The 12235-nt window shown below is 52.8% G+C and overlaps 2 protein-coding genes across 3 annotated transcripts in view; one reads left to right on the top strand and one right to left on the bottom strand.

Annotated features, from left to right (window-relative positions):
- CTF1 (cardiotrophin 1) overlaps positions 1–4008 on the bottom strand; it is a 5315-nt gene extending 1307 nt beyond the window's left edge. The window contains exons 1-3 of one of the 2 annotated variants that reach the window (XM_046668341.1): positions 3939–4008; positions 2664–2782; positions 13–237 (exon numbers count right to left, since the gene is read on the bottom strand). In XM_046668341.1, coding sequence (XP_046524297.1) covers positions 13–237; positions 2664–2782; positions 3939–3963 — 369 coding nt within the window. In that variant the 5' untranslated portion in view covers positions 3964–4008. The other variant, XR_006889545.1, reaches the window with a different exon arrangement.
- Positions 4009–6746: 2738 nt separating this feature from the next.
- On the top strand, positions 6747–10640 carry BCL7C (BAF chromatin remodeling complex subunit BCL7C). Its single transcript, XM_046667542.1, has 6 exons — positions 6747–7030; positions 7566–7644; positions 7968–8076; positions 8170–8331; positions 9804–9889; positions 10445–10640. The coding sequence occupies exons 1-6, from the start codon at positions 6939–6941 to the stop codon at positions 10568–10570; spliced, it is 654 nt and encodes a 217-aa protein (XP_046523498.1). The 5' UTR covers positions 6747–6938; the 3' UTR covers positions 10571–10640.
- Positions 10641–12235: the final 1595 nt, after the last annotated feature.

Raw genomic sequence — 12235 nt, 5'->3', positions numbered from 1 at the left:
GCGCGCCGCGTCCTCCAGGCGCCGCAGCAGGCGCGGCGCGCGCGGGTTCAGCTCAGCCTGGCGGCGGCGCACCACATCGAGCAGCGGCGGCAGGGCGGCCAGCGCCGCCGCGTCCAGCCGCAGGCGCTCGGGCGCGGGCAGGCCCGCGTGGCCCGGGGCCGGGGCGCTCAGGCCGGCCACCGGCAGCCGCGGGGGCGAGAAGCCGGGCAGCCCGAAGGGGTCTCCCTGGTGCTGCACCTGCGGAGACACGGCAGTCAGTGGGGTTCGCGGAGGCGCTACGGGCAAACTCGCCACTGCGAACTGAGCCCTCCACCCCTCTCCTGGGGCCTCAGTTTCCCATCGTTCCTCCCAACAGAGCTGCTGTGTTTGAGATAATACAAAACAACAACAAACGTGGCCTTTACACCAGTGCCTTTGTCTCCTCATCTCTAAAACGGAGGGGGACCGGCCCCGTGGCCGAGTGGTTCAAGTTCCACGCGCGGCGCTTTGGCGCTTTGGCGCGCGGGGTTCACAGGTTCGGATCCCGGTGTAGACCTACTCCACCCTCAGCCACGCTGTGGCGGTGTCCCACATACAAAGAAGAGGAAGACTGGCACAGACGTTAGCTCAGCCAATCTTCCTCTCACACACAAAATAAATAAATAAAAATAAAATGGAGATAAAAGCAGTATCAACGTCATAAGGTAGTTATGAGCTCGTTAAAATGCTTAAGGCAGGTCCTGGCTCATTGGAAGGGCACAATAAATGTTAGCTCTTTTATTAATGCTATCTTACAGATCTGGGTGCAAATCTGTCTTCACCATTTACTAGCTCTGCAGTTTTGTGCAAAACCATTTCCCTTCTCTGAGCCTCAGTCTTCTCATCTGTAAAACGGGGGAACAGCTCTCTGTCCCGTCTTCCTACCAGGGATACCCTGAGACTCACGTAAGATAGGGCAAGGACTGAGTCTGTTGCACTCCCTGCCCTCATTCTCCCTCACCTCTGCACCTGTCTGGCACACAGCAGAGACTCAATGAATAACCGTCATATGAATGAATCAATGAAAGATAAAGGTGATTTGTAAATTGTAAAAATGCCATAACAATACCATTTATCCTTTGTTAAAATTTTGCCTCTGGTTCAGGCATTGTGCTTGCTGCTTTAAACACACTACAGTAGTCCCCCCTTATGGAGGGGAGTGGTGATAATTCCAAGACCTTCAGTGGATGCCTGCAACCATGGATAGTACCCAGCTCTATATATACCATGTTTTTTCCTATACATGCATACCTATGATAAAGTTCAATTAATAAATTAGGTACAGTAAGAGACTAACAACAATAACTAATAATATAAAAACAATGTACTGTAATAAAAGTTACAATATCTTAGCAGCCTCAGCACACGATTTTTTTTCTTTCCTTATTAAGTCTATAACTTTCACCTTTTCACTTAAAGGAAATGCTTTACAGCTTCTCCTGGTCATATCCAAACGGCCAGCATCACTACTCTTGTGCTTTGGGGCTATTATTAAGTAAAATAAGGGTTACTTGAACACAAGCACTGCGATGCCTCAACAGTCAATCTGATAACTGAGACGGCTACTAAGTGACTGAGGGGTGGGTAGTGTATAGTGTATTCACAAAGATGGATGGATAAAGGGATGTTCACGTCCTGGGCTGGACAGAGCAGGAGGGCACAAGATTTCACCACACTACTCAGAGTGGTGCATGATTTAAAATTTATGAAGTGTTTTTATTTCTGGAATTTTCCATTTAATATTTTTGGACTGTGGTTGACCAAAACCACGGAAAGTGAAACCGCAGATAAGGGAGGACTACCATATTCCTAATCTTCCCCAAAATGGATGTAATGATGATGAAGATTTTGTAAATGAGGATATTGGGGCTGAAGAGATAGCATGACTTGCCTCAGGTCATCCATCTAGGAAGGGGCAGAGCTGGAATTTGAACCAAAATTGGTAGGACTACAAAGCTAATTCTCTCTATTATCATACTATCCGTGTCATAATTGTTACATTATTATTTTTAATGCTATCATTACTGACCAAGGTCACAGCAAATTGGTAGGCCCACAGTCTGTCTAATTCAAAACTATACCCTCCCTCCACCACACCAGAATAATCTGGGGAAATACCTTCTTTCCTTGGGCAGGGTCCTCTGCCCAACTAGAGATGTTGACAGATCCCCCTCATCTGTAAAAGTCCCCTCTTAGGATAGAATTTTTGCCTCAGATCGAAACCCCTTCTTGCCCTGTCTGCACATCACAGGTAGAAGAGTTCACAGGTCATCTTGTTCAACTGCTTCCTTTTACAGATGGGGAGACCAAGGCCCATGGAGGTGAGGTAACAAGATCACATAGAACCTAGAACCTAGGTTTCCTGGTTTCCAGTCCAGAGTTCTCTTCACTCTCTCAGGTTCCGTCTGTCTTAAGGTACCAAGGAGGGAGCCTCCAAGCTGAGGAGAATGGAGGGGCATTTGGGGCACAGAGAGGGTCCTCCTCCAATTTGCTATGGGGCTAAGGGCAAGTTACCGATCCCTCTCCAGAGCCCCAATTTCAGCAGCTGGGAAACGGGACTGAGAAAATGGGTGGTCAAGAACCCCTGTAATCTGTACTTCCCCATTGCCCAGGCCCCTGGCACCCCTACCCCCATCCATACTCACATATTCCTGGAGCAGCTGCTCAGCATATTTGGTGAGGAGGCGGGCAAGGCTGTGTGTCTGATGGATCTTGGCCTCCAAGTGGGGAAGGGATGAGATTGAGGAGTCAGTCTGGGGGTCTTCTGGTGGGAAAAGGGGGAGGAATGAGGGCAGCCCTCCCTGACCAGTTTTTCCTTGACCACTTTTTCCAGCCTGGCTCCTCCTTCCCAAACCCAGAAGCTCTGCTTGGAATACTCCAACTTTTAGCCAGGGAGGCTCTGTACCATTCTACATGAGGGAAAATGAGGAACTAGACATTTGCCAAACGGCTGTTCTACTTGAAAAATATTTCCTGTCCCCAAACCGCTGTTGAAATCCTATTAAAGCCAAATCCAAATACTGCCTCCTCGGCGCAGACTCCAGATTCACCCTTCCCTTCAATTAACTTCTTCTTTCTACTCAAGGCCATTTGCTCATGCTTCCAAGGTTGTTCTTTTAAAGGCTGTTTTATCTGTGTGAATCTGCCTCGGCCTGGCAGCCCTTGAAGGGTAGGTCTCACCTATCTCTGAAGCTCAGTGATTATTGGTGGAGTTCAATATCATTGAAGCATAGAACTTCAAATAGGAATACGCCTTTAACCCCATTTTACAGGTTGGAAGACTGAAGTCCCATTCCCTCCCTGATGGCTCTTCTGTGCAAGGCGCCGGGCTGGGCACTGCGCAGCGTCAACGAATCAGCGACTGGCCTTCCCTAGCACAAGCTAGAAGGTGGCGTCCGGGGAGGACTACATTTCCCAAGAAGCCCAGCGCGCGCGCCCAGGGCATGCTGGGGAATGTAGTCCTGGTCGAGCAACTCCCTCCCCGCCCCCGACATGAGTTTCCCACCGCCGGTCCCTATCCTTAACAGCCTCGACTTTCGTTTCCTGTTGTCACCCACTCGCTCCTGTGGCCCAAAGACTTCCTCCCGTAACTCTACCCCTCCCTCACGGTCCCTAGCTCCGATTCTTTCCCAATACTCGGAGAGGATCCAGGCGTCCTGCCCCAGCCACGACCCCAATCCTCCCCCAGGGTGCACTCGAACCGGAGATCTAACTCCTGAGCCAAAGTCCCCCCTCTAAACTCTGGCGCTTGCCCCTTCCACAGCTCACCCGCTCGTTACCTGACACCTGGGCCCTGCTCTCCCCAACTCAGGTTGCTCCCTTCCCGGACTCGGGGGTGGCGGGGATCCAGACCCCAGCTTCCGGCCCTTATGACCCCTGCTGCACTCGGGCACTTGGCATCTGGCCCTTCAGCCCCTTACCCAGACTTCCCTCCCTCCGGCTCATGCTGGCACCTGGCTGATCCCGGTTGCCTTTACGCCCCCCCCCTCCGACGCGGGGAGAAGGGGGAAAGGGGTAGGGGCGTGGCCCGGGCGCAGCCAATCAGGGGCCAGACCCCAAACAATCCCCCTCCCCCCTGTCCCCCCCTCTTCCCCCCCCTTCCCCCGAGACCCAGGCGGGATTCCTTGGCCCTGAGCTCATCTCCCTGCCTGCGCGGCCTAGTCCGGAAAGAGACCTGAGGGGGGCGGCAGGTTGTCTACTGGTGGAGTCGGGACCTCCAGGTTGCGGGTGCCGGGACATGGGAGGCAGCCCTGCGTCCCGCCAGGAGGAGGAGGCTCAGGCTCCGACCTGGGGCAAGGATTGGCGCCCGGGCTGCTTTTGGGAGAAAACTGAGGGGATAGGAGCGGGCAAGACAGGAGTGTGCTGGCCATTCCTCTTGGCTGGGGGAGCAGGAAGAGCGGGGTGTGAGAGAGGCCACGATGGGGGCCCTCAGGCTTGGGCCACACCTGCCCAGATATCCACCTCCTGGCCCATTTCAGATTCTTTCTGCCCTCCTTCTCATTGTCCCATCTAGGAGGAAGACAGATACACCACCTCACCTCACCTTACCAGGCCCAGTAAGAGAACCCCTCTGAGGGGCTGGCCCCGTGGCCGAGTGGTTAAGTTCGCGCGCTCCGCTGCAGGCGGCCCAGTGTTTCGTTGGTTCGAATCCTGGGCGCGGACATGGCACTGCTCGTCAGACCACGCTGAGGCAGCGTCCCACATGGCACAACTAGAGGAACCCACAGCGAAGAATGCACAGCTATGTACCGGGGGGCTTTGGGAGAAAAAGGAAAAAATAAAATCTTTAAAAAAAAAAAAAAAAGAGAACCCCTCTGACACACCTGCTCCTACTGAAGGGTTAATGCATACAGACTTTCATTCTCACACAGGAACAAGCTTCAGATACAGGTACAGGGGGTCACACCTGCACATCAACTCCACTAACCTGGTGCAGACAAACGCCAAAAGGTCTGTACACACTTATGCCCACAAATGGTTCCCAAGCACCCACTCTGTCCTGGGCTCTGGGACCCAGAGATGATCCATACTTGGTCTCTGGCCCCCTGAGGCGCTCACAGTCTGATGTGGGAGACCATAGGCAACAGTAGGTAATGGGGTTTATGAGTGAAGGGACTGGGAAGGAGGCCTGTGTGTCTGTGAGGATATTGCCATGAGCAGGCCACTACCAGAATAAAGGAAGGAAGAGATTAACTGGCAGAGGGCACAGCACGTGCCACTGAAGCCAGACTGTTGGTAGGGGCTACAGTCACACACTTATTAACAGTGACTATTTGTTGGTTATTTACAATGTGCAAGGCACTGTTCTAAGAGCTGTATACATATTAACTCACTCCCATGTTATAGTTGGGGAAATAGAGATAAGCGACTTGTCCAAGGTTACTGGACAAGCTGAACTGGGATTCTACTCTGGCAGTTTGGCTCCAGAAATGCTGTCATAACCACCTTACTATACCTGAACCCCTCTGGACATAGTCACACCAAAACACACAGACACAATAGCCACATCCTTGAAACATATGCACACACAGCAACACAAATTTAGACATGTCATATCTGCTGGCAAACACAGCCTCAAAACCAATCAAGATACACTCATTCTAAGTAAACTTTTAATTAAAGGATAATATGCATAGGGAAAAGTGCACACATCCTAAGTGTACAGCTAGATAAATTTTCACAGAGTAAATATGCCCAGGGCCTCAGCACCAGATTAAGAAATAGAACAGGATGACCACTATCCTGACTTCTCATGCCGTAAATTAGTTTTATCTGATTTTGAACTTCATATAAACGGAATCATACAGTGCTTACTGTTGGATCTGACTTCTTTCACGAGACATGTCCCTGTGGTTGGGTGTAGCAGGGCATCATTCTCTTGCTGTGTCCATAGTGTGAACAAGCTATAGTTCATTTCCACTCTCCTGTTAATGGGTTGTTTCCAGTTTGAGGCTATTATGAATAGTGCTATGAACATTCCAGTACTCTTGGTGCTCATACCTACACGTTTCTGTTTCTGTTGGGTGTTGACGACCTGGGAGTGGAATTGCTGGATCATAGGGTCGGTGTATGTTCGTCTCCACTAGAAAACGGCCAGTTTTCCAAAGTGTCTCTGCCAATTTATACTCCCCCAGAAACAGGAGAAGTCCAGGCGCTCTGCTTCTTCCTCTGCTCTTGGTATGGTTCGTCATTCTCATTTTAGTCATTCTGGTAGGTGGAGACCCATTCACATTTGCAGAGTCTGGTATGTAATCGTCACTCAGTTAATAGATTGTTGAATGAATGGATGAAGGAATAGCCGGGCAGCGTAGAACCAGACACCCTGGCGAGGGTGGACACACACACACACATACACACAGCCTTTCAGGGACGCTCAGCAGCGTAGAATCAGACAGCCTGGCGAGGGTGGACACACACACACACACACACACACACACACATACACACAGCCTTTCAGGGACGCTCACGCGCAGCAGACCCACACCGGGACACAGACACCTCGCAACACCCCCTCCCCCGCCCCCCGGCGTCCACGTGGTCTGAACGCACCGCCTCAGCCCTGCTGCGCGCGTCCAGTCGCCGAGCTGCCCCCAACCTCCCTCTCGGCGGCGGGCGGGGGTCACTGCGAGTCCGGGCGCCCCGAGGGGGCGGGCCCGGTCGAGGCGGGGCCGGCCGGCTTCCAGTGTTGGGCTCCAGCCGCCGGTGCCGCCGGGCCGCTCCGGGGCCGGGCCGGGGCGGGGCGCGGCGGCAGGAAGCGGGGCGGAGACTCGCGGAGGCTTTGGGGAGCGAAGGAGGGCGCGGCCAATTCCCGGAGGGACGGCAGGCCCAGAGAGCGGAGCCCCGGCCTGGCGCCGAGCCTGAGCCCGCCGGACGGGAGGCGGCCTAGCCGCGGGCTCGGCCTCGGCCCCAGCTCCGCCAGCATGGCCGGCCGGACCGTGCGGGCCGAGACCCGGAGCCGGGCCAAGGATGACATCAAGAAGGTGATGGCGACCATCGAGAAGGTCCGGAGATGGTGAGCGCTGCCTCGGGGCCAGGGACGGGGCACGGCGGGGCCACTCCTCCCCTAAATGCGTCTACCCTCCTTTCGCCAGCTGTGGCCCCCAGTTGTTAGGTGTACCCCCCAGCTGCGTCCTGGATCTACGGGGCTCTGTCCCCTTTTTCCTGGCTACACCCTGGGGTGTACAAGGCGTGTTCCCTACCCGTGCCCTCCCGGAGCAGGAGCCCCCATATATGCCCCGCCCCCTAAAGCTTTGACACTCCTCCCGAAAGTATGCCCGGGATCTTCATTGCTATTGTCCCCAGCCCGACCCATAGCAGCGCTACCCATGTATACCCCAGGGGTCTGCAGAGCCATGGCCCCAAGCCATACCCTCTCTCTAAAGGCACCCCCATGTATGCCCTGTGGTCTGCAGGGCTATCTTTCTCCCTCTAACTATGCCCCTTTCCTCCTGCACTACCCACACCTCTGCTGGTATCCCCAGATGTGTCCAGCTGGGGGAGGGCTCTCTCTCAGGCCTCTCTGACCCGATCCCCTCATCCTCCCACAGGGAGAAGCGCTGGGTGACTGTGGGTGACACTTCCCTTCGTATCTTCAAGTGGGTGCCAGTGGTGGACCCCCAGGAGGAGGTGAGCAAGCTTCCCCACACCGGGCCCTGCATCTGTACAACCTCAGGCAAGCTCCTCCCCACCCTGGCCTCTACCTCCAGTCCCCACTCAGGCCTCAAATGCAGCAGCCCTGACAGATGTTAACAATTATTAGCAACTCTGCCTCTTCTCCCTTTTTCCTGCTCCAGACCCCCAAGTTCAAGACTTAACCCAGTGTGCACAACATCTGTCACCTCAGGCAGGGCCTTTTGCTTCTCTCTGCCTCACTTTCCTTAATTGTACATTGGGGGCTTTGCAAGTGCTAACTAAAAAGCCAGCTCTGACGGTTACCCTTTAACCCCCAGGAGCGACGGAGGGCAGGTGGCGGGGCAGAGAGATCTCGAGGCCGGGAGCGTCGGGGCAGGGGCGCCAGTCCCCGAGGGGGTGGCCCTCTCATCCTGCTCGATCTCAATGGTATGTAGGGATCCTGGAATTTGGGGGGCTGTGAGGATTGAGTGAGGGGACTGGGGGCTTCAGGCCCAACCATCTTTGTTTTTGCTCCCACAGATGAGAACAGTAACCAGAGTTTCCATTCGGAAGGCTCCCTGCAAAAGGGCACTGAGCCCAGCCCTGGGGGCACCCCCCAGCCTAGCCGCCCTGTGTCACCTGCCGGACCACCAGAAGGGGTCCCAGAGGATGCTCAGCCCCCAAGGCTGGGCCAGGAGAGAGGTAGGACCAGGTGCCTCCCAGGAGCCCTCTCCTCTGAGTCTTGTCCTCTCCAAGGTTGAAGCTACCAGCTTACCCCTACAGCTGCTTCCCCTCCTGTGTGGCCTCCTCAGGAAAGCCTTCCCTGACTCCTTTGGGAAGTCACCACCCTACCTCTAGCAAGTGTCTGTCTCCTAACCCTGGCTTCTTAGGGTCTGTAGATAATTTATCACTGTCTGAGATTTTCATGTAAATTTAACTTTTTACTACTTAAATGTCTTTCTCCCTTACTCCCACCTCATGTCAGCTTCCTGAATGTTGGGCCCATGTTGATCTTGTTCACTGTTGTCTCCTCAGAACAATGTGGGACACATAGTAGGTGCTCAATAAATATTTGTTGAGGAATAAATAATAGTGATAATCCTAAGAGTGATTAATAAGTGGTAATAATAGCTAATACTTATTGAGCTCTTACTGTGTGCCAGGCCCCCTTCTAAGCACTTTACATGTTTTATCTCATTTAATCCTCACTACAGCCCTATGAAGGTTATAATCCCATTATGATCCCCATTTGTAGATGAGAAACTGAAAGCAGAGAAGTTAAGTAAGTTGCCCAAGCTCATACAGCCAGTGAGCTAGCATCTTGGGCATGAGTCCTCCTCAGCTCTTCTTTCTTCCTTATAGTCAAACCCCTCTCTGGTCAGTACCACCTCCCAAATGTGCCTTCCTCTCCCTCCCCAGGCTCTGTCATCTCTCTCACCTGCTCCTGGCTCCAGCCTCCTCATGGGTCTCCTCTCCTCCAGTCACCCCCACACAGCTGCCAGAGCAACTTTTTCTAAAGCACATGTTTGACGGAGTCATTTTCTTACTCAAAGCCTTCACTGGCTCCCTGTGGCCTTTGACAACTCAGCTTGGCACTCTGGGCCCTTCCTGAACTGTCCCCTGCTGACCTCATTGTTCCCTTCCAGGAATGCAATGGCTTGGGCCTATGGTCTGTGTCTAGCCTGTGCTTCACACTTGTATACCTTTACTAACATAAAAACAATAACTGGCATTTATTGAGCATTAACTATGTGCCAGACACAGTACTAAGGGCTTTACCTGTATTATCTCATTTAATCCTCACAACAGTCTCATGGTAATTACTATAATTATCCCCATTTTATAGATGGGAAAACTGAGGCCCAGAGAAATTAAGTCAGGTCAGGATTTGAACCCAGGTGGTCCAACCCCAGAATCTGTGCTGGCTGAGCCACTGCTCCCTCTGCCTAAAATGTGGTCTACCTCCCCTCTGTCTGCCTGATCAAATTCTACTCACCTGTCAAGATCTCACCTAAGTGTCCTTCCTGTGTCTTCTTCCTGGGTTGCAGCCAGGTTCCCAGCTCCCTCCTCGGTGCTCCCGCAGCCATGGGCTTATGTGATTGGTGTTTTGTTTTCCTCTTGGTCTGTGCTATGACACAGAGTGGCTGCTCAGGGAATGTCTGTTAACGTTCCAGATCCTGGGGGCATAACTGCAGGCGGTACTGATGAACCCCCAATGCTGACCAAGGAGGAGCCTGTGCCAGAATTGCTGGAGGCTGAGGTGAGAGAGGCCAGAAGGCTGGACTCCTGGGTCTTGGAGGGAATGGGGGCTCTGGGGCAGCCAAAGGCTTGGGGGCTGCCCTTCTAAGGTCCAGGCAGGAAATGTAGACCTCAGACGCAGCTAAAGGCTTAGAGGCTGGGTTCTTGGGACTGAAAAGGATAGGGTCTTTTAGAAATAAAGACCTGCGGGCTGGATCGGGGCTGATTTAAGACCATTAAAAGCCTGAAAAGAACATGATGCTCCTCCAAGTTTGTTTTTTTTTTCAATCCTAAACTATAAAATTAGCTTAAGAAAGTCCCCCACAAACTTCTGACTTTTCCCACAAGGACTACCTTGATACATTTGCCAGAAATATCAAATATCAACTTCTTTCTCCTAAACAGTGTTGTTGTTGTTTCCGGTGCCCTACGTAATCCGCATCCTGGGTCCCTGGCCCTGGGCTAGACTCCTGGGTCCGGGAGGGGAGTGGAGTGGAGGCTTTGGAGAAGGCAGAGGCTAGGAGGCTGCACTCCTGGGTTTGGGTAAAGCTCATGCCTGTCCTCCCTTCCTCTCCAGGCCCCCGAAGCTTACCCCGTCTTTGAGCCAGTGCCACCTGTCCCCGAGGCAGCCCAGGGTGATACAGAGGACTCGGAGGGCGCCCCCCCACTCAAGCGCATCTGCCCAAATGCCCCTGACCCCTGAGAAGCCGGCCTGCCTGTCCTGTCACCCCAGGGGTCCCTTTGGCTTTTTACAAATAAAGACCCTTTTGTAATTTTGTGTCATGTCATTTCCCCGTCAGGGCTGGGGAGGGTCTTTGGAGGCAGTTTTGTCTCATGCTCCATTTCTCAGATGGGGTCACTGAGGCTCTAAGAGGACCTTCCTGTAGTCACACCATGAGTCAGACATGGAGTAGGGGCTTGAGCCAGGACCCTGCCTCCCCACACTCCCTCCACCCGGCTCTGTCCCCCTTACCTTTGACTCTTCCTGACCTTTAGCCCTTCTCCTCTGGGAATCCCAGGACCCCTCTTCTTCCTGCTCAGCCCTCCCCTGGGCCCAGCAATTACTAAAGCTCTGGGCAGCTAGGCCCATGATTCCCATTTCATAAAAAGGAACACAGAGGCCTAGAGGGACTTTGAGGCCTGGGATGACCCAAACCATTCCCTGCCCTCAGGAAGCTATAGCATCAGGCCTCGGTGCCTCTGCTTAGTCATTCCTCCACTGGAACCCCTGCCTACACTTCTGGTTGAGTCTTACTTGTCCTCAACTCAATTACTACCTCCTCCAGGAAGCCTTCCCTGACCCCAGGCTTAGTCTGTTTCTCCCCTTTTGGGCTCCCACAACCTCCTGTGCTTCCTTCCCTTTGTCTCAGCATTTATCGGGCTGTCTGAGATGGCTGGTTTGTGTGTCTGTCTTGTCCACTTGGCTGTGGGCTCCTCAAGGCAGACCTTGGGCCCCAGGCTTGTCTAGCACCACACTGGGCATAGAGCAGTCATAGTAACTGTTTGGTGAATGATTGAATAAATGAATGGGTTGAAGCTACCTAGGAAGGCTTCTCTGAGGAGGTGGCATGTGAGCTGGGGTCTGAGACGTGAACCTCAGTGTGACAGATATGAAGTCAGAAGTCCTGGCTCTGCATCTCATTAGCTGTGTGGCTCTCTGCAGGCCTTTTCTCCTCACTGAGCCTTAGTTTGTTCATCTGAGCACTGGGGACAATAACTAGGCCTGATCTGCCCCAGTGGTTTGTGAGAACCTTCAAATAATATATCTTCACTCTGCGCCTGTAAGAGAGTCAGGGTCAGGAGTATTAGCCCTATTTTTATTTTTAACAAAGGAAGAGACTGAGGTTGAGAGAGGACCAAATTGGAACTTTAAAGAACCATTCAAAAATGTAAGAATGTTTCCTGAGAGCAGCTGCAGGAGCAGTGGGTGAGCCAGAGATGGTCGGGGAGCCAGGTGTGCAGTGATGTGGTGTATTCATTTCCTGTTGCTGCTGTAACAAATTATCATATATTTAGTGGTTTAAAACAACACAAATTTTTTATCTTATCGTTCTAGAGGTCACAAGTCCAAAATTAGTCTCACTGGGCTAAAGTCAAGGTGCCAGCAAGGCTGGTCCCTTCCAGAGGCTGCAGGGGAATCTGTCTCACTGCCTTTTCCAGCTTCTGCACCCATGCATCCCTTGGCTCTAGCCCCTCCCTCCATCTTCAAATCCAGCAGTGGCAGCATCTTCCAAACTCTCTTCTGCTTCCATCCTGCCCTCCTCTTAGGTTGGGCCCACCTGGATAATCCGGGATAATCTTTCCATCTCGGGATCCTTAATTTAATCACATCTGCAAAATCTCATGCGCCATGTAAAGTAACATATTC

This window comes from Equus quagga, chromosome 7, assembly GCF_021613505.1.
Source record: "Equus quagga isolate Etosha38 chromosome 7, UCLA_HA_Equagga_1.0, whole genome shotgun sequence".
Lineage (NCBI taxonomy): Eukaryota > Metazoa > Chordata > Mammalia > Perissodactyla > Equidae > Equus > Equus quagga.
This window is presented reverse-complemented; position numbering and strand designations above follow the sequence as displayed.